The following is a 27,269-nucleotide window of genomic DNA, read 5'->3' as shown; positions in this document are numbered from 1 at the left end:
CTGGGACTATCTTCCTTTCTATAAGTCAATTTTTTTTTCATTTCTTTTATTGCTGTGGGGGTGGGAAGTTTCTTCAAGAAATTGTAGTTTAGGTCCCACTTTTCTATGTATATTTTACAATGTCATTGTTTTTGTTGGTCCGCTACATATAAAATAAACCTATGGTGTTTATAGTGTGAAGGTTTGAGACCCACCTCAACTTACACACATCACGTGGCATATGATGTTGGGTTGCCATTATGATTGATAGGACCCGATGGTGCTGGCAGAGCTTTGTAAAACTGATAATACTGAAAAGCAAATGGGGATATAAGAAATAAAATAATGCCCATACCCTCACCATGGCATTATTAAATGTCAACCAATATATTGTAGCAACTCCAACCATTTCCATAACTCTCTTGTGGAATATGGTAGCTAAGGCCTGGTCCACACTAAAAAGGGGGTTCGAATTAGGGTACGCAAATTCAGCTACGGGAATAGCGTAGCTGAATTCGAAGTACCCTAATTCGAACTACTCACCCGTCCAGACGTGGCGGGGTCGAACTCCGCAGCTCCCCCGTCGACTCCACCACCGCCGTTTGCAGTGGTGGAGTACCGGAGTCGACCACGGCGCTTCCGGAGTTCGAACTATCACGTCTAGATCAGACGCGATAGTTCGAACTCCGAGAAGTCGAACTCACCGCGTCGACCCGTGCAGTGAGTATGGACCTGCCCTAAGACAAAAGACAGCCTCCAATCAGAGGCAGAAATGGAGCTGTGTTTTGACGGAGCTGTTTCATGTTCACAAGATATGAATTCTTTCAAAATGCAATTGATAGTGTTGGTTATGGTTCTTAATTTGTTCATGGCCTGTGTGCGAAAAACCATAGAAAAGCTTAAAAATTTGTGATTCATTCTGCTGCTGAATTTTATTTAGCTGTGTGGGTGAAGAGAACAATGCAGGTACAAGCAGATTAATTAGCAATTATTTTGCTGAGAAGTGTAATATTGCCCTGCCATCTGCTGCACCATTACTGGGAGAGTGATCTTGATGACACACTCATTAAACACTGGTCTTCTCCCCCCACCCCCTCACTTTCAAAGTCAATTAAGCTAAACATATTAGGGCCACTTTAGTTCTAAATAACAGCATCCAAACAGGGATTTAATGTGTTTTAACTAATCCACTTCAAATTCACCCTTTCAGTTAATTTGGATTAATGTTTTGGATGTTCTGAGTAGACAAGCCCTAAAGAAAGTGATATTGCTTTGGAATGTTAGCAGGCTTCTACTAAAACATGCTTCCAACCTTAACTCTTCTATAATAAAGTTTTAATTTGGTGTGGAAATAAAAACTACATACCTACTCTTTATGCTTTAGCTCAAAATGTACTTGGAAGCTGACCTGTATCCTCAGCAAATAGTGTTCCAGCCTATAGCCTGTTTGTTTGACTCTGGAATAAATCACAGTAATAAAATCCATTGCTGTGCTGAGCTGCTGCCTGGAAAAGGATCAGTGACTCAGAACTTCAGAAGCATGTGCTCACTGTAAGTGCTGAATGCCAAGTCATTATCACTTAGAGCAAGTCTATACTACAATGCTACATTGGCACCGCAGCAGCTGCGTCACTGTAGCATGTCTGGTGAAGACATGCTATGCCGATGGGAGAGCACTCTCCCATCAGTGTAATTAGTCCAGCTCGGCGAGAAGCGGAAGCTATGCTGGCAGGAGAGCATCTCCCACTGATATAGAGCCGGTGTGGACAGCAATAAACTTGTGTCACTTGGGGGTGGGGGGAGGGGGGGAAGAAGGGGGCAGGAGAGGACTTTTTCACACCCTTGAGTGATGTAAGTTATATCAACTTAGGCTGTAGTTTAGATCTGCCTTTATTCTCAACTATCTTCTATGCCTGCTGTCCTTTCACTGCTGGACTGAACAGGAGAAGCAAAAGCAAAATGATCAATTGTAGTTTAAAGTACTAAAATACAACCTACTTTCCACCTTCACACTGGGACCAGGAGAGAATTCACATTATCTCTGTGGACCTGCTTTCTCTCTTTAAAGGAGGCAAAGCACACACAGGGAAAGAAATTCTTTAAACGCTCCTTCAACTCAAAGACACTGTAAACTGTTTCCTTTCATCCCACCTAGTCTACAGAATTTGCAGTGGGAGCAGCACTCAGTGAGTGTGGTTTCAGTGAGGACAGAGGTTCCATAGAAGAAAGAGGCACCCAAATGTCTGACTCCTGAACACCCATCACAAAGGATATTACCTGTAACTATAGCAGCCAGCTCAGATGTAGTGGATTTTTCTAAATGCATAGCACAGAGATCATGGCAGCTGATGACATCAGCGGAAGCAGAGAGATAGTCATCATCATCATAAGTATAGTAATTGGAATGTAGGTCAAAATCAAAGGAGAAAGTACCCATAGAGCTTAAAAAATAAATGCTTAATTCACTAACCTATGAATGTGTACATACACTGCTGATATGTACCATTTCTAACAGAGCTGCACATATGTTATCAATTCTGCTTTAGCTATGGATGACTGTTTGCTCTGGAATCAATGATGCACATGTTGGAAAATATGGAGTATTCTCATATTCAATCACAAAAATTTACACCATAGTAAACTGAAGAGGGCTTATATCCATGACAGACAAGTGACCCTTTTCAAAGGCAAATAATTAATCCACAGAGGAAGCCAAATTCTACTCTGTTACACCTCTTAAACCCCACTACTCTCTCTCAGGTTTTCGTAAGGTGCTTCTAGTTGTCATATCTAATCATTGTACAACAATTGAAGATAGTACTGAATGTGCCCATGACAAGGTATGTAAACCCATACTGACCTGGAAGGGGTTATGGAGCTGCCTTGGGCTGGAGTGTCCCCACCTGACTGCACCTGCAGATCATGTCTGGATTGGAGACCATTCCTGAAAAGGTGTTTGTGTAACCTGCTCTTAAAAGGATCCAATGACAGAGATTCCACAACCTCCCTAGGCATTTTATTCCAGTGCTTAATCACCCTGACAGTAGGAAGTTTTTCCTAATGTCCAACCTAAACCTCCCTTGCTGCAATTTAAGCCCATTTTTTCTTGTCCTATCCTCAGAGGTTAAGAAAAACAATTTTTCTTCCTCCTGCTTGTAAGAACCTTTTATATAATTGAAAAGTGTTATGTCCCCTCTCAGTCTTCTCTTTTCCAGACTAAACAAACCCAATTTTTTCAATCTTCCCGCATAGGTCATGTTTTCTAGATCTTTAATCATTTTTGTCGCTTTTCTCTGGACTCTCTCCAATTTGTCCACATCTTTCCTGAAATGTGGTGCCCAGAACTGGACAAAATACACCAGTTGAGGCCTAGTCAGCATGTAGTTAGAGTAGAAGAATTACTTCTCGTGTCTTGCTTACAACACTCCTGCTAATACATCCCAGAATTATGTTTGCTTTTTTTTTTGTGCAACAGTGTTACACTTTGACTCATATTTAGCTTGTGGGCCGCTATGACCCCCAAATCCCTTTCCGCGGTACTCCTTCCTGGGTAGTAATTTCTCATTTTCTATGTGCTGATTGTTCCTTCCTAAGTGGAGTGCTTTGCATTTATCCTTATTGAATTTCATCCTGTTTACTTCATACCATTTCTCCAGTTTGTCCAGATCAGTATGAATTTTAATCCTATCCTCCAAAGTACCTGCAATCCCTCCAGCTGGTATCATCTGCAAACTTTATAAGTGTACTCTCTATGCCATTACTTAAATCATCGATGAAGATATTGAACAGAACCAGACCCAGAATTGATCCCTGCGGGACCCCATTCGTTATGCCATTCCTGCATGACCGTGAACCACTGATAACTACTCTCTGGGAACAGTTTTCTAACCAGTTTTGCACCCATCATATAGTAGCTCCATCAAGGTTGCATTTTCCTAGTTTGTTTATGGGAAGATCATGCAAGACAGTATCAAAAGCCTTACTAAAGTCAAGATACACCATGTCTATCGCTTCCCCCTATTCATAGGCTTGTTATGATAAATGATCTTCCAAAATGAATACGTGCCAGAGTACATGTCACTCTGTTTGCAGATGGTCATGTTCTATGGGTTAGGAACAGGAATATTGAGGTGGCAGAAAAGAGAATCAACTAAGTGTGATGAGAGACCTCAGATTGGGGAAATGCAGGGATTTAAAATTTTCCATTACTTTAACCAAAGAATAGATATTTACAGATTCCTTTGTAGCTTTCTTTTTTGTATCTGTGTGGAGAACAAATAGATATACACCTCTACCTTGATATAACGCTGTCCTTGGGAGCCAAAAAATCTTACCGCATTATAGGTGAAACCGCATTATATCGAACTTGATTTGATCCGCCAGAGCGCGCAGCCCCGCCCCTCCCCGAGCACTGCTTTACCGCGTTATATCCGAATTTGTGTTATATTGGGTGGCGTTATATCGAGGTAGAAGTGTAGTTAAAATGTATAGATGTCTAGTGGAAGTCTTTCATACTAAATTACTTTGGAAAGATCAGATAGACTATGTTAAAGATAAATGGAAAGGATACTGCGTACAGATGTGGTCTCCTCATCTCAAAAAAGATATACTGGCACTAGAAGAGGTTCAGAGAAGGGCAACTAAAATGATTAGGTTTGGAGAGGGTCCCATATGAGGAAAGATTAAAGAGGCTAGGACTCTTCATCTTGGAAAAGAGGAGACCAAGGGTGGGATATGATAGAGATATAAAATCATGAGTGATGTGGAGAAAGTGGATAAGGAAAAGTTATTTACTTATTCCCATAATATAAGAACTAGGGGTCACCACATGAAATTAATAGGCAGCAGGTTTAAAACAAATAAAAGGAAGTTCTTCTTCACGCAGTACACAGTCAACCTGTAGAACTCCTTGCCTGAGGAACTTGTGAAGGCTAGGACTATAACAGCATTTAAAAGGGAACTGGATAAATTCATGGTGGTTAAGTCCATAAATGGCTATTAGCCAGGATGGGTAAGGAATGGTGTCCCTAGCCTCTGTTTGTCAGAGGATGAAGATAGATGGCAGGAGAGAAATCACTTGATCATTGCCTGTTAGGTTCACTCCCTCTGGGACACCTGGCACTGGCCACTGTCGGCAGACAGGATACTGGGCTAGATGGACCTTTGGTCTGACCCAGTACGGACGTTCTTATGTTCTTATAAGTATTGGTGGGACTAACTGGGGGGGTGGGTAAGAAAACACTGCTGCTGATTTCCAGAGCCTTAATCAGACCTCTTATCAACTAGTGCTGCCCAGCTTTTGGATCAGCATCAAAATCAGAATTTAAAAATTTGGATTTAATACCAGTACAGATTGTGTGCAGTGCATTTATTATCATGCCCTTATAAGCTCTGCAGATAGCTGCTAGTGAAAGGCCAGTTGCACTATGAATGAAACTACTGGACCTAAATTTCTGGGCCAAAGCTAATGGGAATAGCAATGATGAAAGTACAAAGAAGAGTATTTTGGGGAATTCAGTAGGCAACCTATTGCACACAATGTTAGAACTCCACATGCCATTCAAGTTAAAATGTGGACGCAGAAGTTGAAAGACAAGGGAAAGTTCAATTCAAAGTCAAAACTTTTTGTCACTGAAAATTTGTTATGGATGGATGTCCAAAGTGGATTTAGATCTATTTTATAAGCTTAAGAGTAAAAAGAAGGTAATAGGTATACAGATGAAAAGCGGAGTAGCTTTTTGTTAGATATATAAAGATGTATGCACAAAAAAAGGGGGGGGGGAGAGGAAGAATAGGGGCAGCATATTGTGCGCCAAAATTGGGAATTAGTACATCTAAAAGAATATCGGATATTGCCAAACTAGTAGCATTAAATTAGATCTGGGATGTATGCCCAGCAGTGGCGGTCACTTTTTCTAACTCGATATCAGGCCTTATGGCAAGAAACAAAGGGTGTCTCCATATGTGCAAGTGATTTAATCAGTGAAATTATATTTCTAATAACAGAGTTAGTACAGATGGGCATATATGTAACATTTGCTTGGATTCCAGCATATCTTGGGATAACAGGAAAAGAAATGGTGGACAAAGCAGCTAAAAGGGCTGTAAGAAATGGAAGGATTCACATAGAAATGCCTTGGGTAAACAAGAACTCAGAAGCCTACTACAGAAAATTCTAAGAGAGGAATGGCAACAAATTTCGATGAATGAAAAAAAGGGAAGAAGATTTTTTTAATTATACCTCAGTGTTGAAGATAATGAAGTACTTCAGAGCTGGATAGGAAAAATGAAGTGATTTAGTTTAGATCACTAACTGGCCATTGTGGTTTAAACAAGGCTTTTTTTAAATAAACAAACACAAAGATAGGGTGTGTGTGGGCTGTAAGGTAGAAGAAACAATTGATCACCTTCTTGGGGTATGTAAGATCTTTATAATGAAAGGGGAAAAGCTCTTTGAGACATTTAAATGACTTAAGGTAACAAAAGTTACTTTAGCAAAGTATCAGGGGAATGAGGTAATTTTAGAAGGGCGTTCTTACATTATCTAAAAGACACAGGGCATAGTGAGAGAATATAACCCGCTAGGTATTTAGGAGTGATAGTTGGTGGTTGCTATAGACTATCCAGTCAAAACTGCTTCACCATTTAAAAAAAAAAAAGTGGGGGTGGGGGAGTGGGGGGAGGCAGGGAGGAAAGGAAAAGATTGGGGCAACCCTGGGAAGGAGAAAAAAACTGAGCTTCTCCAGCCCTGTAGAGAGAACTGACAGTGTGCAGAGCCCCTACTGTTGTAGAAAGGTGGATGTGAATCACCTGAGCTAAAGGAGGGGAAAGACTGACACTTTCACTGAAGCCCTGTGAATTCTGAAGTGCACAGTGGTACTCCCAGGCCCCTCTGAGGTAAGAAAGGCCCATATCCTGGATGGAGCGGCCTACAGATTTTTCTTTTCCTTTCTTTTGTTTAACCTTGTTTGCTGTCTGTGGGCTGTTTTGTTGTTTCACCGGGGACACCAGGAGGGAACAAAACAGCCCAGAGGTTTGACCAGAGGGCTGAGTGCCAACCTGCTAGAAAGACACACCCCGCAGCACCTGCTGGGGTGCAGGGGTAAATGGACTCTGACACATGTGCTCCCCACATAGCTCCTAAAGGTGGCAGTCTACCATGGACAGATTCGTGATAATACCCTAAATGGCAACTTGTCAGTGAACTTAGTCGAGTGTAACTGAGAGCATCATTTGGTTCAGCTATTCTTAGATGAAGTGGCTGATGAACTGGAAGTCATGCAACTGTGTGCACATCACACTTGAAATTTGTGTATATATCTGTATACACTTATTCAGTAAGGTAATGCCGAATCTTTTTGTTAGCTGTATGCTCCAGGATTTTGGAATATATATTCAGTGTCTGATACAAACTTTTTTCTTCTTACCCAGGAAGAATTTGCAAGGTAGTATATTTTAATGTATTTGTCAAGGTCTCTTTCTGCCGGCTCCAGGCACCAGCGAAGGAAGCAGGTGCCTGGGGTGGCCAATAGAAAGGGACGGCAGTCCGTCCGTTGTTAGGGCGGCACGTCCGGGTCTTCGGCAATTCGGCAGCGGGTCCTTCACTCCCTCTTGTCCTCTTCGGTGGCACTTCGACGGCAGCTCAATCAGGTTTTTTTTTTTCTTTTTTTCTTTGCCGCTTGGGGCAGCAAAAGAGCTGGAGCCAGTTCTGCTTTCTGAGAGGAGTTCTTCAACTGAACTATCTTTTCTCATGTACTTCACAGCAGTCTTTGGTGATCCCAATCTTCCTCTGTCATACTTTGACATGAAAGGAGCTTTTTCAAATCCTGATTCCCCCTGCAGTGATGTCTAGAAAATGCAGAATCTAGCTGGATTGAATTCCTTTATTTAAGCACATAGGGTGATTCTGTTGCTGGCTCAATTTTCCTTTTCAAGCTCATGATTTTGCTTTTCAAGTCCTACCATACTTTTTCATTTGGCCTTCTTGCTATATTTCGTTTTTAATCTAATGTTGGGAAACTAAGCTGCATATTGAAGAATTACATTACAAAACACCAAAAAGGCATCAGTTCATTTGAGTACTTTTTGTTTGGAGATCAAAAACTTTTTGGGAGCTAGGATTTCTTTCTGTGCAGAAGGTCTACTGCTCATTTGCCAAGCTTAATAGCATTAATCTTTTCTTAATTTGATATTAGACAGTAAGAGAACTTTGGGGCAGTTGTTCACCTGCTTGAAAAGAATTTGATTGATAGTTTATTTGTCTTCTCTTCCTGAAATAATAAGTGTAGTGAAGAAGCCTAGGTTACATAATTGCCCCATGCATTAGCCTTTCATTGGTGGGAAGTGGGTTAAGGCATTCTTGCAAAGTGAAATGGCTCTATTAGCATCGGTATTTGTAGACCAAAACATCCTTTTTATAAAGTTGGTAACATGTCTTCATCAGATTCCCCAGGTTAGAAAAGTTCTGATCTGCTATGTAGCTAAGATTCTTCATGTTTCAATATATTTTTTGTGGCACTGCAGCAGCTCTTTGAAAAGATGTTGGATTGACAGCTCTAGGATTGGAAGTCCTCTCTCTAGCTGAAGAATAAGTGGGATCAGAGTCCTGACAAAGCGCTCCAAAGCTCACTTGAAAGGACTGTGTTTAGGGATGAAAGGATCTGATACTCTTGATTGCGGCCTTAAAGTTCTTTCCTCCTGCCCCCACTATACTCAACCTTCCTCTACATCTAGAGTCAGGGCCGCCCAGAGGGGGGGGCAAAGGGGGCAATTTGCCCCAGGCCCTGGGCTCCGCAGGGGCCCCCAAGAGAAGAGCGGAGGCTCCTGCCTCCGCCCCTCTCCTGGAGCCTCAGCGCATCAAGCGCCGAGTCTCCGGCCGAGCCCCTGAGCCCCGCCCCGATCCGAGCCGCGTGGTGAGGGGGCGGGGCTGGGAGCTCCAACGGGGCCTGAGCCCCGCCCCGCTCAGAGCGGCGTGGGGAGGGGGTGGGGCAGCTGCCTCCGCTCGGCGTGGAGCTCACAGCCCCACCCCCTCACCACGCGGCTCTGAGCGGGACGGAGCTCAGGCCCCGCCGGAGACGCGCTCGGGTAAGGGGGGGGGAGCAGGACCTGCCGCCGCCGCGCAGCCCGGTCTTCGGCGGCGGGGGGCCCCTTCTGTTCCGGGACCCGCTGCCGAAGTGCCCCGAAGGCCCGCGGCGGGGACCCCCCCCGCCACCGAATTACCGCCGAAGACCGGGCTGCGCTTCGGCGGCGGGTCCCGCTTCGGCGGTAATTCGGCGGTGGGGGGCTCCCGCCGCGGGTCTTCGGGGCACTTTGTCGGCGGGTCCCGGAACGGAAGGGCCCCCCACCGCCGAAGACCCTGGGCCCCCGGAATCCTCTGGGCGGCCCTGTCTAGAGTGACCTGGCAGGCCCCACTAACTGCCTCCTCCTTCAGCTGTTTCCATTTCCTGGCTATTGCTGTTCCCCCACCCCCTGCTCTATCCATACACAAACTCCTTACAGTCACAATCTCCTTCTTTCCAGCACCCACATGGAATCTCAGATATGCCATCTCAGTACCTCTGATTTCTTGAGCTAACCGATACATTCAAAAATCATAGCACATAAGCACAGCAGTTCTGAGAATGTGGGGCTACATCCATATTATAGTTGACACTAGAATGTCACACATACCGGTAGCTAATTCCAGCCTATCCCAAATAACTTTTTCAAAACTGAAAATTTACAGTGTGTCCAAACAAATGACCTGACAACTCTCACAACAAACTATTCTAGTAGTAGAACTCAGTGTAGGAGGCTGAAACTCTGCTTCTAGCCCACTCTCTTATGTTTATGGATGGCAATGCAGCATATAATCCGCCAGCACTGAGAGACCTAAGCAATAGTTAAGCGAACCGTGGGGTAAAGACATTTTCAGCCTAATCTCTGTCAGACCCATTAATATTGTATGGGTTATGGGTTTTCTTACTGCAGTCCCGGAAAGAAAGATAAGGGGAAAAGGAAAAAGCATATTACTTTGGTGTCACCTTGCTATTCTGTAAGATTAGAAGGTCCCTTATGACCAATATTAAATCAGTAGACTTGATGATTTAATAGTCTTGTTTAGAGTTCTTATTCCCATATCTCTCTCATTCACAAACCATAAAAGCACATTTCAAGTCCTATCCTCTATACTTTTTGCATGCAGAACCTCATTAAAGTCACTGCAGGAATCTCAGATATGCCTTTGACTTCAAGAGCTAACTGGTGTATTCAAATATCTACTTACATTTTGATGAAGTTACTTTGTATTAAGAATTGTATGCATTACTAGAAATATTTAAAGGGACACTGCCAAGTTAAACTTAAATTTGAAAATAATTTTCCTTGGTTATGTTGCTAATAACGCTTTAGAAATCTCAAAGAGAAATTTGCTTTCCTATGGGATTTACATTTCTTCAGTTACATAGGAATTGGTCTACTGGATAAAACCATGTAGTTCATTAAGTATCTTGTCTCCAAAAGTGGCCAGCACAAGGTACTATAGAAAAAGGTACAAGAACCCTGCAGTAGGCTGTTATCAGATAACCTCTCTCTACAGGTTGTTTCCTTCTAACCTCCATTAGTTTAGTTTATGCCCTGAGGGTTTATATTTATTCCAAACCTCATATTTTCTTTTTTCATCCTTGCTATTGTAACTCTGTATACTGATGCCATCCATGTAAATGTGCAATCCTTACAGTCATCCATCTTGTACAGAAGAGTAAATTTATGTTCAGACTTAGAAGGTTTAAGACATTCAGGTGCTTCTTATTGACATGCATCAACATGATAATGTCATCATTCACTGCTCTCCTTTCCCTCCAGAGGCTTGACCCTGCACCCCTGAAGTCAATGGGAATTCTGCTTTGGACTTCAATGAGAGCAGGATCATACCTTTGGAGACCAGTCAGATCCTTCTCTCTCTCTGAGGAGGGAAACTGAGGAGACATGGATTTGAGAAAAGGCATTGGGTTGTTTCGTTGTACTGTATCACTGTAAATAAAACTATGACAAGTTTTTAAAAATATTTATTTCTTTTTGTGCCACCCTTTCTGTCCTTCTCCTTGCAAACCCATAATCCATCTTACTTTAAAAAAGAGACTGGTGGATTTCTTCTTTCAACCAGTTTGTATCTGTCTGTCACTGTCTCTTTTCCCCTTTTCCCCACACAAAGATAGATATAATTTAGATAGCTGCTAGATAAGAGGGTCTTCTGATATTTACTCACTTACCCAGTGAAAGAAGGAGGATATTAAAAATAAAAGGCATTTTATTTTAAAATAATTACAGGGGGTGCGGTGTTATTTATTTATTAAATAACCTCTGGATTTCATTGGCACAAGATTTAATGGCTTATAAATACATCTGAATAACAAGAATATCTGCAGTTACATTAAATAGGATAAACTTCATATGGGTACAAACTGTCATGTTTCAGGGCAGAACTACTAACAGTCTGGGGTCAAGAAACTTTCTTTTGGAGCATGTTGGTCCAAGAATGTCTGTTACAAGGGTTTGGTTCTTTTCTCTGAAGCATCTGGGACTATGGACTGTCAGAGACATCATGCTGGGTTACATAAATTATTTGTCTGTTCCAGGATGGCAACTGCTATGCCAGCAGGACTGGGACTAGTTTAAGGAGACTGCTGGAACAAGGGATGTTTGTCATGGAGCAGAGATAGAATTGGGGTTGTGGTTAGCTGGGCTAAGTGGGGAAGTTGCCTCTCCCTGAACCCAAGAGGGGGGTTCTGAGGGTGGATGGATTCAGGGCAGCTAAAAATTCCCACAGATCCTCTTGAAAAATGTAAAATACTCATGATGAAAGTGTTCAGCTGAGTGGACAGGTGAAAGAGAGAGTTTACACATATTGCTCATGAACTATGTTTCATTTTTATAGCCAAGACTAACATAAGAAAGTGTAAAAAAAAAAGCACAATATTAATCCATCCTTGTCACAATGACTTTTGTAGCAAAGACAGGAAACAACAGACTGAATAGGTATTTTTCCTATGTTGATGTAGTGACTGGAATTTCCTCCAGTGCCACAAAGACTTGCTGGTTTCAGAGTGGTAGCCGTGTTAGTCTATATCAGCAAAAAGAACAAGGAGTACTTGGCCACACTATCAGAGGCTTGTTCACCTGCACATCTATCAATGTGATATATGCCATCATGTGCCAGCAATGCCCTTCTGCCATGTACACTGGCCAAACCGGACAGTCTCTATGCAAAAGAATAAATGGACTCAAATCAGATGTCAAGAATTATAACATTCAAAAACCAGTCAGAGAACACTTCAGCCTCCCTGGTCACTCAATTACACACTTAAAAACCACAATTATTCAACAAAAAATTTCAAAAACAGACTCCAATGAGAAACTGCAGAACTGGAATTAATTTCCAAAATGGACACCATTAAATTAGGCTTGAATAAAGACTGGGAGTGAATGAGTCATTACACAAACTAAACTATTTTCCCATGTTAATTCCCCCCCACTGTTACTCACACCTTCTTGTCAATTGTTTGAAATGGATCATCCTGATTATCACAACAAAAGTTTTTTGTCTCCTGCTAATAGCCCACCATATTCAATTAGTTTCATTAGAGTTGGTATGGCAACACCCATTTTTTCGTGTGTGTGTGTGTGTGTGTGTGTGTGTGTGTGTGTGGAAAATACAGTAAGAATCCTTCTGTATTTTCCACATATACATATATATAATATATATATATATATATATATCTTGCCACTGTATTTTCCACTGCATGCACCTAATGAAGTGGGCTTTAGCCCACAAAAGCTTATGCTCAAATAAATTTGTTAGTCTCTAAGGTGCCAGAAAGACTTGCTGGTGTTTTTGTGCTAAACTTATACTTCCAGGGTTTACAGAGGATATACAATATAGATCCATGCTGAAAAACTGAGGAATGGGATTTCAACCTAGTAATTAAGTATTAGGAAAAGTCACCTCTTTTTGAAGTATGATATGAACATAAAGAAAGCAAAACTATAGGCATTTACCAATTTGAACATTGTGTTGCACATAAATCTGTAACAGATTTTTCAAAGTGAAATTATGCATGCCATTTGTCCATTTTTGATAGACTATTATCAGAATTTCCAATGGCAGAAATTGTGTGTCTATTTTATGGGTATATAAATATTCCAGAGCTTGGTTTGGCTTGTAAAGTTATTTGGAGGGACTAATGGAGAAATAGCTTAGCCTTGTGGGTCAAGGAACTCAACTACCATAGGAAGAACATGGTGTAACTAATACAATCCCACTCTTGTTAGAGTATGGCTCTGCTCTTCTGACAGGAGAATTGTAATAATTACAAAGTGTGTAGTCAATATCCTGGGACCTCAATCTCTGATACTGAACAATGGTACAATGTAAATATAAGAACATGTGTAATACTTAACATATATATTTATTGGCTGTGGCTTTGTATGCTAAGATAAATTAAAGCCATTCTTCAATACATTGTCTATACTGGGTTTTTTAGGGAAATCTCTTATCACACTGGTGCAACTGGTAGGTGAGCCAATGTATATGAGCACAGGCTGTTTTAACACCATGTCATCTTCTAGACCTGTTCTGAAGGGAAGGGTTAGACAACACAATGGCAGTAATTCTCAGTGAGAAATGGATGGAGTGAGTTAGTAATGAAGGTAGTGGTAATGCAGAGGAAGAGCTGTTGAATGGGAGAGATACAACTCAACTGCTTAGCAAGAGGAATCATTTTGGTGCCATCTCTATATTAAATAGTAAAAGATCTGGGTGTTTACTCACAGGAGACAGGAAGAAATGTCACATAAAGGCCCCTGGCTGTAAATACAGAAAAGGTTTAATTTTTTTTAATGTTCTTTTCTTTCCCCCCATCCCAACAGTGGAAGCTCTACATTTGGGGACGTTAATGGCAGCCCATGGCTATTTCTTTCCAATCTCAGACCATGTTCTAACACTAAAGGATGATGGCACCTTTTACCGGTTCCAAGTAAGTATGCTTAAATTGTTATTGGGTTGCTTAAATGAAGGCTTATGTTAAGAGCAAGATCCTATTTATTGTAACTGTAATCGGATAGTCCCCTTTCAGTGGCCCAGTTAATTATATCAATTCATCTTATACATAAAAATGCTAATAGGACTATATTCTGAAACTGTATGTTAATAATTTAAATGTAAAGAAACTAAGGACCGTCACAAATATCTACATAAAATTACATAGGGAAGGAAATGTCCCTCTCTGAAATAACAATAACTCCAATGGCTTGAAAAGTCTAACAGATGCAATAAAATTGTATTCAGCATAATCCTCAATAGGACCCTCCTTTGTAAAATCTTATGGAGTTCTGGGGTGTGGAATGTAACACATTATGGCTCTTTCCTCACAAGCTCTGTATAGCACTTCAGACAGAATATTTCCTCTTCTGAGAGATGTACATGTGTGTCTTCTACCAGCACATATTCGATTATGATCTCACCTTTATAGTGAGAGATTTCTATGTTGACCAGCTGGTCACACTGTAGTGCTCATGGAAAAAAATTGAGCAGGTATTCTAGTGCAGATTAGAAGAATACATCTGATTTTATATATATTACTGATAGGTTTTTCTTTTTATTTGCATACTTATTTGTACCTTTTTTGAATGTTATTACACTAGTTTTAAAATTAGTTCTTTACTGTTTCATACAACGAACAGCTTGATCTCATGGTCTGTACATTGAGACAAATGTGATCCACAGTATTGATTGGGCACAGTACTGGTGTTTGATAAATGTATTAGAACCAGAAAAGACTGTCTGATGGGACACTAGCATATCATCCCCCAGACATTTAAGACTAACGGTGTACTTTAGAAAAAGAAAATGCGGTTCAAAGATCCCTGAGAAGAACATTGTCTTCCAAGTGTAGAAGAAACATGACAAGCTGGAGAGTAATCCTACCTTCAGATCATGGTCACCATTTTAGTTGAATACCACACCTCACCTTCCGAGTCTCTAGACTAATATGTTATGATTCTGTGGTTGCTCTACTGCCCCTTTTTGGCAAAGCAGCATGACCTTTGACCTAAAGGACACAGCATGAAAAATGTAGTGTAGATTTATAACTACATACCTGCAGTACTGTCAATCTAGCATGAAAGAACAGGAAGTTGATTTGGCCAAGGAGGGGGCAAGTTACTGCATGAATTTGACTAGTATTACAATACTAGTACAATCACCATTACTAATCTATTCATATCCCATACCTGGGAAATAGAAGGTTTCCATAACATAATAAATCAGGGGCAGAAAAAGGTGGATTAGTATTAAATGAACTGTGAGCCTTACCATTCAGGGGTAGTAGCTAGTGGACCGTGTGGACACAGTTATACAGGTATAAATGAGCTTATACTGGTAGAGTTCATTGATGGATGAGAAAGGGGGTAAGCTATATCAGTAGATGCAGCTTTATACTGGTATAATTGAGTTATAACTATTTTGGTAAAAATCTCACAGCTCTAACCAAAGTTACACCAATACAAAAATGGTATGTTACTTATGCTGTTAAATTAGGAGGTGGAAATGGCCCATTCAACTGGGAAAAGGTAAAATTATTTTACTTTGACTTTAATTTTTTGGGGGGAGGTGTGAAAAAGCTCCCCAGGTGCATCAAAAAGAGAACCATGGCTGGAGAGAATCCAACAATTTCTAGACTACTGTGATACACAGAGAAAAAGCATTTGTAGTAGCCAATACTGCAAAGTGCAGAGTCCATCCCTGCAGAGACTCTCCTACTACAGCGCAATGACTTGCCTTGCAGAAAATAGGTTAGCAGTGGTTATGTACTCTGTCCTTTCTATGTCTGACAAAGGGTTCCGATCCCTTTTCTCTCTTGACAGTGTAATTATTTCCAGGTGGTGTTTTTTAAACAAGCTATTCCTCTGTATGAATGGATGAGAATATGAGTGGAGCTTGTGTTCCACTTGTTCAATTGCCCTTTTACAATCAAAATTATGCTTTTCTGTTACTATTGTAGCCATCAGGAGGGCTGTTAAAATCATAAGTGCCCCCAGCTTTTTAAAAGGATGTGGGTATAGAAATAAGTCTTTTCAATTTGTACCATTTTTAGGTGTATCAGCACTAATTGTTCCTGGGGCAGTTCACCTAATATTATTGTTCAGAAGAGGAGATCTAAAAGTTACCAGATAGCTGCACACTTCATAGAGGATTAGATTTTGGCTAACCCTAACACAGCCATTCAGGGAATTAAGAAGTAATGAGTCCCCTTGAAGTCCCTGAGCAGCAGGGCTTTTTTCATTGCAACCTTAGCAGTGAAAGAAAACAGGAGCTGCGCACCCAATACCCACCCCCAACATATGAGCAATTGAGTCGGAGATGAAACTGGACAAGTATGGGGGAAACAAGCTCCACTCCAGAAAGGAGTGAAGTAGTTTACTTCCCTCCCCACCCCCACAGTAGGAGGGGGGAATTCCTGTCAGAATTCCTTCCTGGAACGTCATGCAAGCACATGCTTCCTTGTACTCAGTGTGAGCCAATAGTCTTTTAATCCAGCCTCATGTTTGGAAATTATGCTTTCCTAGTGAAAAGTGCCTGACTCTTCTTCCCCCAGCTTCCCAACCTTTCCCAGAACAACCTCCCAGGGATCGGAGTGTGATGGCCTTTCCAAACTGCATACCCATCCTGGCTCTCCTCACTTCAATGGCAAGCTGGTGAGATATAGCATGTCCACCAGGACCAATTTTGAATCAACTGCTATGAGTCATTAAAAATTTCAGAAGTACCGAAGAAGTCTCTTGTGCATGAAGGCACTTCTTGGCATATCTAGGGCTCCTAATGTCTCGAGGAAGTGTTCTCCCAAAACACATTTTTATGGGTTTCATTTGAACAAGAGCCACACTGTTAACCATCTATCCCTGGTACAGAAAGGACTTTATTTGTTTTTTATTTAAATAAATAAATATCCTAATATAGTAACAACGATGATAAACAATATTTACTAGCTGTTACATAGCATTTTTTCATCCATAGATCATACAGTGCTTTATAAAACAGCTAAGAGCTAAGAGTCTCCATTTTAAAAATGGGGAAAGAGACCCACAAAGAGGTTAAATGTCTTGCCCAAGGTCACTAACAGAACCACAAATAAAACCTGTTCTTCTGAGTCCCAATCCAGTGCCTTATCCACTAGGATACAGTGCCTCCTGATGGACAGTACAGTAACTCCTCACTTAAGGTTGTCCCGTTTAACATTGTTTCATTGTTATGTTGCTGATCAACTAGGGAACTTACTCATTTAAAGTTGTGCAATGCTCCACTCTTACGTTGTTTGGCTGCCTGCTTTCTCCACAGCTGGCAGCCTCCCTACGGCCCCCTCCCTCCCAGTGCCTCCCACCCGCCGGCAGACTCTGCGGATCAGTGCCTTCCCCCTCCTCCCCCCCTCCTGACAGCAGCAATCAGCTGTTTTGCGGAATTTTGGAAGCAGGAGGGAGGGGGAAGGAGCGAGGACTCGATGCACAGGCTCCCTCTCCCTCCCCTTCCTCCTGAACAAGGCAAGCCAGCTGATTGCCCCGGGCAGGAGGGAGGGGGGAGGAGCGAGGACTCGGCACGCCTCCCTCCTCCCTCTCCTACTCGGCAATCAGCTGGCTTGAGGCGTTTAGAAGGAAGGGGAGGGAGGGGGGAGGAGCCAGGATGCAGCGAGCGAAGTAAAGGGGGAGGAGGTGGGGGGGGAGAAGAGGTGGGTCAAGGGTGGGGGCTTGGGGGAAGGAGTAGAGTGGAGTGGGCAGGCTGAAGTTTGAACCCCCTGCCTCTGGTGCTTGCAGAGTAGGGGAAGCTGCCCTGGAACCTAACCCCTCCCCACATTTACATTAATTCTTATGGGGAAATTGGATTCGCTTAACATCATTTCACTGAAAGTCGCATTTTTCAGGAACATAACTACAACGTTAAGTGAGGCGTTACTGTACTAGAATAAGAATGGTATATTGTCATAAAATATGAATATCTCTTTCCTTGGAGGCAGTTTATCCTAATGGATGATTTTCATGATATAACATCTGAGGTTGCAAGTTGAATGCTTATGAAATATTTAACATTTTCCCTAAGGCTTTTTTTTTTACATAGATGTATCTGCCTAAAAGTTTGTATAACATTACATAATATATAGAAAGTCTTGGATTTAGTCTTTAACTTGTAAAAGATGATGTTGCTTCTGCTCTATTGACAAAATGGCTCCCTAATAAAGATTTAAGGCTAAAATATGGGAAGGTATTATAAGCAGCTTCTCAAAGGGCACACATGTAGATTGCAAAATCAGAGTTAACATTACATCCATGTTCTGGCTCCAGTTAGCTTCGTGATTAACATGAAGACCAGGCCAACCCCTTCCCTGTGCATGCCTACTTATGCCTCCATCATTCTTGGTTTGAAGGAATTAAAGGCCCTTGATGATTCAAAGGATCCATACGCGTAGCAGCTAACTTCTTTGCTGCAGTTCTGTGACTGTATGAGAGTTTTCTCTTGGGTGTGTTTGTGTCAGGCGTCAGCCAAAAGTTGGTCACCATGCTCTTGGTATAATTTCTTTCTGCAATACATTTGTTAAAAAGTAAATGAACATATTGCAATAAAATACACTTAAACTACTTTTTTTTTGCAAAACATCAATGTTGACAGGCATTAGGAAGTTTACATCTGTTGTGTCAGATATTCATCTATTCCTATTGTTTATACTACCCGAGGCTATGGTTTTAACAAGCTAAACTGAGTCAGACTTGCCACTTACTGCATGGAGTGGTTCTAGTAATTTAGTAGGTGTTAAAATTGAGAATTTAAAGTACTGCATTAATGACGTCTCTTTTTGTACATGGAATACATATAACAATATCAGTTGAATGGGGTGAAGTTCAATGTTTCCATGTTGTAGATATTTTAAATATATTTGCAGTCTCTCTACCTTTTCATATAACACAAGTAATACGCAGATGTTTTCATTTGCACTGCTTTTAAAATCACTTTATTCTGGGAGATTAGGTTTTGTGTTATGTGCAGCAGTATTTATACAAGTGTAATGATGCTGTGTGTGTATTCACTTTTGTCATGCACAGCAGGAACCCACCCCACCACCCAATGTCCTAATACCATGTCTGATCAGCCTGGTATTAGCTATCCAGATGTGCATCTATAGGAAATCCAGGCTATAACTCTTGTGCCTTTCTCTAAGCAAAGACCAAGGATGCTGTATCTTCGTGATAATCCCACCCCTGTCTGTTGGTCAGATCAATGTACAGCTCATATTGTGGAGATGAATGTATTTCCTTTAAATGTCATATAGTCAAAGTTCTGAAATTATATTTAAATCACTAAGTCTTACAACAACAGATAAATAAAACAAAATTAGACATTCATGGGTAATATGGAGATTATTGGTTAAGATGTCCATTCGTTACAGGAGATGTATACAGTGGATGTAGTTTGGTCTGATGAGTCAAGTGTGAGAATGAGAATCAGAATCAGAATCCTTGGTGTGAAATTCTGACTCTGTTGATGTCAGTGCCAAAAATCTCATTGATTTCAGTCAGGCCAGGGTTTCATCCTTGGTTTTCAAACTCATTTCTGTCACTGACTTCCTTTATCTTGGGCAAACCACTTAGCCTCCCTTGGCCTCAGTTTCCTTATCTTTAAAATGGGGATAACAAGACTTACCACTGGAAAAGGTTTGAGTTCCCCCAATTCAGATGTTGGAGAACATGAGGCATTTTAATTTATATATGATCAATTATTGTTTATTTGATGATACCTTAAGATTATAGATCCCCATTTCTAGAGTTTATAACAGTTGTCTGGAGAGGAATGACAATATATGGAGCAAAAGGGTTACATTTGACAGGAATATTCCTCACCATATACGTTAACTAGACTAAATTGTCCCCTTGTCAACAGACCTTTCCCTTATAACTATTCAAAGGGAGGGATTAAAGTAAACTATAGGATCTTTCTCCTTTAAAAATACAGTTTAAACCATACAAACTAACAGTGCTTTGTGAAAAGGTGTGGTGTTTGAATCAAAGTTTTTCTCTATTTGAAATAGCAAGTAGGGTTTCCAGCTTTGGTTGGATGAATTCCTGGAGTTTTCATGACGACATAATCTTTAATTCAAGATTAATCTTTAATTCTTGGAGATTCCAGGGTAGTCCTGCAAGGTTGGCAACCCTAAAATTAGCAAGTGCCTATTCAATAGTTAAAATACTAGGATGACGATTTGTTTTATGGTAGAGCCAAGATAGAACTGTTCTTTGTTCCTTTGCTAAATTGCTAGCAAAATTCCAATGCTAGTAAATGTAATGGGGGATACATACTTGGATTACAGGAGTTGCTTTTATACATTTTTATTAGCAGAAGAGGCCTGCATATAGATTGCTGTGGTTAAATTTAGACAGTAATATAAAAATATTATCCAGATTGGACAATATAAAATTGCTTACTTAGAGCCACTTTTCTACCCAGGCTCGTAATGACCTTATAGAGACAATCTATTCTATACAAACCAATGAGTTTGAGTCTCTGATAATATTTGTGGTGCTAGATATGACCTTGTTTCTCCAGCCACAGGAATGAATAGAACTGCTTGCCTAGGAATACCCAATTACAGATACATGTAGACCAAATGCTTTAAAATTGTAGTGATGTAAGTTGGCAGCATTATTTCTGCCTGGACTGACAGACACTATTTGATTTTCCCAAAACTATTCCGCCACCTGCCTTCTTTTCAGCTATAAATAGGATGTCATGGCAAAGTAGCAAATAGGGAATGATACCACTCATTCATGGCAAACCACTTGACAGCCACTCCTCAGGCAAAATGAAATTTTTAACTACTGATAATTCCTTAAGGTTTTCAACATTCCACTCAAAAAAGTTAATGTTTGATAATCTTCTCTATGAAAATGGTTATGGTACAAAATGCTTGTACTGCAACACATCTATAAATCTCCCAGGCAAAGCTTTCAATTGCCTGAAAATTGTAATACATGTAATGGAGTTTTCAGGGGTTTTTTAATGTGTGTACCCTAAGGTACCAGTATTGTGAGGTACACAACAGATAATTCTACTACTGTTGATGATTGAGCTGTGCAAAATAATTAGATCAAAACTCCACCACCTTCTCAAACTGTGCCTAGGTTGGCAGTCACGTGCATTTGCAAACCACAGTTGATGCACAGAGGAGATCATGAACATGGGCAGAGATTCTTTGCATAGCTCTGTGAGGTTCTTAACCAGCTGAGAGGTGAACAGCTAGTCTTCCCTTCCTTCTACACACTCATACTTATAGTGAATCCCACGTCTCATTTACACACACCCCACTCTACAATAAGCCCTAGATCTCTTGTTTCTTATGTCTTTAGGCCTGCCCCCCTCTTCTGTTCATTCTTCCTTGGAAAAGTTAAACCCCTTTACTAAGTGTTTAGGGGTCATACTTTTCCTCATCTCCAGGAGATTCTTCATGGTCCACTATTTTACCCAGTCCTTAAATGCTGGGAAAGGTGGTGAGAAGAAGAAGGATGTAAGCTAAATACTTGAATTGCAGAGATGCAACGAGGCATGTCACATGTTTGAGATAAGACTAAGGATATGCCTACACTACCAAATTAGGTCCTTTTTATAGAAGTCGATTTTTAGAAATTGATTTTATACAGTCAATTGTGTATGTCCACACTAAGTGCATTAAGTCGGCGGAGTGCATCCTCACTACTGTGGCTAGCATAGACACATGGAGCAGTGCACTGTGGGTAGCTATTCCACAGTTCCCGCAGTCTCCGCCACCCATTGGAATTCTGGGTTAAGCTCCCAATGCCTGATGGGGCAAAAACATTGTTGTGGGTGGTTTTGGGTACATGTTATCAGTCGCCTCTCCCTCCATGAAAGCAACAGCAGACAATAATTTTGTGCCTTTTTTCTTGGGTTACCCATGCAGACACCATACCACGGCAAGCATGGAGCCCGCTCAGCTCACCGTCACCACTGCTGTTGCATCAGAGAGGCTTTGGTGTGACAGTTGTGTGTGTTTCTCCTTGATGCAAACCCACCCCATTTGTTGATTTTTAATTCCCTGGAAGCCAACCACCCTCCCCCCTTTGAAATAAAGTAACTATTGTTTTGAAACCATGCATTCTTTCTTTATTAATTTTTAAAAAATGAGATAACGGACAAGGTAGCCTGGGTGGGGTGGGGGTGGAGGGAAGGACAAGGCCACATTGCTTATTGTAGCCACACTAAAAATCAAACTCTTTGAATGACAGCCTTCTGTTGCTTTGCCCATCCTCTGCAGTGGAGTGGCTGGGTGCCTGGAGCCTCCCCACCCGTGTTCTTGGGCAGGTGGGTGAGGAGGCTATGGGACATGGGGATGAGGGTAGGCGGTTATACAGTGGATGCAGTGGGGGTCTGTGCTTTTGTTGGCCTTCCTGCAGCTCCAACAGATGCTTGATCCTGTCCGTTTGCTCCCCCATTAGCCTCAGCATTGCATTCTGCCTCCACTCTTCATGCTCACTTAATTCTTCCCTGGCCTCTGCCACTGAATGCCTCTATGACTGAAGCTGTGCCCTATCAGTGCAGGTTGGACTGCATGAGCTTGGCAAACATGTCATCACGAGTGCATTTTTTTTCACCTTTTAATCTGTGATAACCTCAGAGACGGAGATGATAGGGGGAGCATAGAAACATTTTATGCTCTACAATTCTGGGGGGACTGCATGGTCACCTGTGTTGCTGAGTTCGCCACGCTGACCAAACAGGAAATGAAATTCAAAAGTTCCCGGGGCTTTTCCTGTGTACCTGGCTAGTGCATTGGGGTTCAAAGTGCTGTCCAGAGCGGTCATAATGGAGCACTCTGGGATAGCTCCCGGAGGCCAATACCATCAATTTGTGTTCGCACTACCCCAAATTAGACCCAGCAAGGTCGATTTTAGCACTACTCCCCTCGCCAGGGAGGAGTACAGAAGTTGATTTTAAGAGCCCTTTAGGTCAATGGAACGGGGTTGGTTGTGTGGACGCAGTCATTTTTAAATCTACCTAACGTGGCTAAATTCGACCTAAACTCATAGTGTAGACCAGGCTTAAGATCTATAGGATCCATGTAAGAAAAAGACAATGTTATTGCTCTGTCTGGAAGAACTGTTTGTTGGCTAAGAGAGAAAAGCTGCATCATATGGCTTACACATTTCCAGTTCCACTCAAGGCATTGTTGTCCAAGACTCTGGGTGATACCAGTGTTAGCTTTTTTTAGGACAGCTTTAGGGCTAAATTCAGACTCCTGCATTTACAGACATGCAGATTCAGAGACTGAGAAGGCGTGTGCCTTGAGAGTGGCATGCCTGGAGTCAGTATGTCATTGTATGGATAAAGCAGCAGTTTTTCATTGAAATGTAGTCTTTCAAAATGAATTATTTTCTTCATTTCTTACAAAATATTAATATCTCTTAAAGATATTTTCCCCAATGATATAAACAAAATGTTATTGAAATAAAAAAAATCATTTTGTTTGCAATAAAAGAAAAAAATCAATAACATTTTAGGTATTTTTAATGGAAAAATAAAGAACTGCATTTGAAGGCCTCAACAGTAATACAACTTTGAAATTTTAAATATTTTTGTGAAAATAGCTTGTCCTTTTTGACCAGCTCTAATAAATACCTACTAGTGAGTTGCCTAGAACCTTAACATACTGTTTATTAATCACAAGTTCTGCAAAATCAAACATTGAATGGGTCATAAAGAGTGCAAAAACTTCTCACCTCTAAATGTTGAATCTTCAGGTTGGTGTGAGCATGTTCCTGGGGAAAGTAGGACTGCCCTGTACCTGTTCTGTAGTTTATCAATAATAATAATAATAATACTTCATTCTTCTTAGCTGCCATTCTAGCATGCTACACAAATACCATAAATAAGCATACAAAATTAATTTGCCATTTTGATGCCTATTTCAAAATTGCTGGATTTACAATACAGTGGATTTCCAAAGAAAACATAAATAACTTTTACAAAACAGTGTCAGTCTAGAAATTGTATAATGCTTGCTTTGTCTAACCTGAATTCCCTGCTTTTTTGTTTTATTTTGTTTTATTCTATAGACACCCTATTTTTGGCCATCAAATTGTTGGGAGCCGGAAAATACAGACTATGGTCAGTGTGAATACCTATTCTCTTTCTATCAGGAGTCTTGTATTGTATGTATAAAAATATTATTACAGTCTGTGTTGTTTAGCCATCCCACCATTAAAAACACTGTTGTTGTTTTGTTCAATCCCAATGCAAGAACTGCTGATGCTCAGCTCAAGGTTGGCTTTGATTTTGTAAAGTTTATTAAGGCAGAAGTCAAATATGAATGTGATCCAGGAATACAGAAATAGCATTGCATTGCTGTGCACATTGTAAATACATATGGTGACAAAGTCTCAGTGAAAGAGAAGGTACTTTAAAAGTAGTGATTCTACCATGCTGATGGGATTTAAACACATGCAAGCAAGCTAGTGAGGATTCTCAAACTCATAGTGGGCCAAACTTTCAAAGATATGTGCATGTATGTATCCAGTGGACATGTGGAAATCAGTTATTTGTTCATACACATGGCCACACAAATACATGTGCATACATTCAGGTTCACATGGATGGGAATGGCCACATCTGTGTACAATATGTTATTTCATGCCATATGTAGGGAGGCCATTTGTCCAGTTTAAAGCCGGACAATCCTAGATTTATGCCGTACTATTCCTGTCCGGTAGAGACTTAGCACTGGACATGGCTTTGTCCATTGAAAATGAGAGGAGAGAATAGGAAGAGATTGTAGATGCAGGAGGATGCCAGAGGGGAGGGGTCAAGGCGACACCTCTGTATGCAGTGATGCAGGCATGGGTGGGTCAGTGCAAGCAGGCTCACACACAGGGACAGAGTCATGTAGGCAGGGATGAGCTAGTGCAGGAGGCCGACACGGAAGGGGGTGAGGCTGCGTGTGTGGGCTAAAATAGGGCAGGGCCACGTGGGTAGGCTGATGGAGAAGAGGGAGGGGCCATATGAGCAGGGGCGTTGAAATCCCGTATTCTGAGGAGGTGCCATAAATTATACGTGCATAATTGGTAAAAAAAAAAAAAACAAACAAACACTATAAAATGACTAAAGCCAAGATTTTTTTCAAAAATTAGTATCTAAAGTTAGGTTCCTATGTCGACATGTATGCACCGAATTAAGTGGTGTGGTTTTCCATGAAACTGATCAATCAACAGCTCCCATTCATTTTAATGGGAGCTGCTGGATACTCAGGACTTTTGGAAAAACAGCCCATTAATTTTGGTGACTAAATATCCTAACTTCAGGCACCCATTTTAAAAAAAAAATATCTTGGCTGAATGCTTTGGAAATTCAAGGTGGTGTGCACTACTGTGTGTTCAACCTCAGTATTGGAGAGATGTGGGCTAATGGAATCTGCATAAGGTTGGGAGTCAGTCCAACATTCTGTTCTTATCTTCACAGTTGACTTGTGTGATTTTTGGGTAAATCACTAAATCCAACAATTTCAAACTCAGGTGCCTAATGTTAGGCATCTAAATAACTAGTCCAATTTTCAGAGGTGATGAGCACCAACAACTCTCAAGTCTGAAAATGCTGATGTTATCCTCTCCAGGCCTCAGTTAGCTCATGTGTACAATGGGGATAAAAATGCTTAGCCACCTTGTAAAACACTGAGATTTGTAGATTCAAAGTACAGTAGAAGTCCAGAATATTGCTATGGATCTAATATTTAGACAGCTGTGATTAGTCACTGAGGCAGGAAGATATTTGATTCAGCACTTAATATTACTACCTATTTCTTTCCTTCTTCTTAGCAGTTTTTCACGGCTTTCCTTTAAGTGTTGTCCTATCTATTCACAGTCTCCTGGGTTACAGAAGACCAGAAAGTTATGAAACATGGTTCCCAAGGGAAACCAAGCTGTTCACTAGAAAAAGCCTATGGGATAACTGGGGGAGTTAATAAATATGCTAAAACGTTTGTTAGAACGCTTCACGGTCTAATAGTAGACTGAGCCTGAAGTCAGCCTGAGAAAATTGCTGTTACTATCCACTGATGTTAACGGGGAGGAACAGTGTCTAGCTGCCTTATTAAAGTGACCTTCTAGCTGAGAAAAAGCAATAATGAAGATTAAAAAAGAAACCCCACAGTCAGAATCAGAATTATCAATTTGGGCGGGGGGCAGAGTGGGGCAAAGAGGGACTCTCCAGGGTATCAGAATAGATCTCAGGATCTGTCTATCCCTCCACACAGTGATGTGCCAGGAGAGTTTCTTGTTTCTTTGTGCTGGGCTCCCCCAGTTATCATATAGGCTTTACCACTAAACAGCTCAGTTTCCTGTTTGTAGTATAGGAAGGCCTGGGGATGGGCATGATTTTAAAGAAAATTAGAAATCCTGTGTTGTGGAGTGCTGAGTTTTTAATGGATTTCCATGGTATATTAACCCTTCTGCTGATTAGGGTCTATCACCATGCATGGCCTGGAAGGGCGCTGAGATTTTCTGCCGAACATACAGCAATGATTTGAACAAACAGATGCAATCTCAGTCCAGATAACTGGATCACCAAGCTATGATAGCTAACAAGAAATCTTTTTTCAAGATTATTTAAATTCTTAGACCACAGTAGTTAATTCTTGTACCTTAGGGCCTATATATTTTTAAACACTCAGTTGAAGCCTGTAGGAGTTCTGCATTCAAGACGGTGACAAAGCTAGACATTTAAAAATTAAATTCTAAAATTAAAAATTGGATTCTAGCATTATTACTCATGCTGAGAAGTAACTTACTCCAGAAACTGACCCATTGATTACAGTGGCTCTAAATGAAAACACGCTCATTCAAAAATCAAAGAACCCCAGGAATGTTCAAAGCATTATTTTTACTTACCAGTCATTTTAAAACTATGAATGCTTCTGGTGTTTCTGAAGGACAGCTGACATTTTACTGCTGCTACATAGCATTCAGGGCCTCATCCAGTAAGTGCTCTGCTCACAACTTCCTCTTGGAACAGAAGAATGGCAATACCAGATCAGGCCAGTGGTCCATCTAATGCACTAATCCATCTCCAAAATTGGCCAGTAGCAGATTCTTCAGAGGAATGTTTAAAACTCTCACAATGGACAACTTTGCAATAATATCCCTGTTTGGGTAACCTTCTTCCCAATTCCAGGCAGTTAGAAGTTGTTTTATATCCTGAAGCATAAGGGTTCATA

At 41.0% G+C, this 27,269-nt stretch overlaps 1 protein-coding gene across 11 annotated transcripts in view; it reads left to right on the top strand.

Moving 5' to 3' along the window:
- Nucleotides 1–27,269, top strand: part of RGS7 (regulator of G protein signaling 7) — a 427,776-nt gene that overhangs the window by 297,612 nt on the left and 102,895 nt on the right. For all 11 annotated transcript variants that reach the window (XM_045011555.1, XM_045011554.1, XM_045011556.1 and 8 more), the window contains 2 exons: nucleotides 13,885–13,991; nucleotides 24,121–24,172. In XM_045011555.1, coding sequence (XP_044867490.1) covers nucleotides 13,885–13,991; nucleotides 24,121–24,172 — 159 coding nt within the window. The remainder of the gene's footprint in view (nucleotides 1–13,884; nucleotides 13,992–24,120; nucleotides 24,173–27,269) is intronic.

This window comes from Mauremys mutica, chromosome 3, assembly GCF_020497125.1.
Source record: "Mauremys mutica isolate MM-2020 ecotype Southern chromosome 3, ASM2049712v1, whole genome shotgun sequence".
Lineage (NCBI taxonomy): Eukaryota > Metazoa > Chordata > Testudines > Geoemydidae > Mauremys > Mauremys mutica.
The sequence above is the reverse complement of the archived record's forward strand: the minus strand, read 5'-3'. Positions and strand labels throughout refer to the sequence as shown.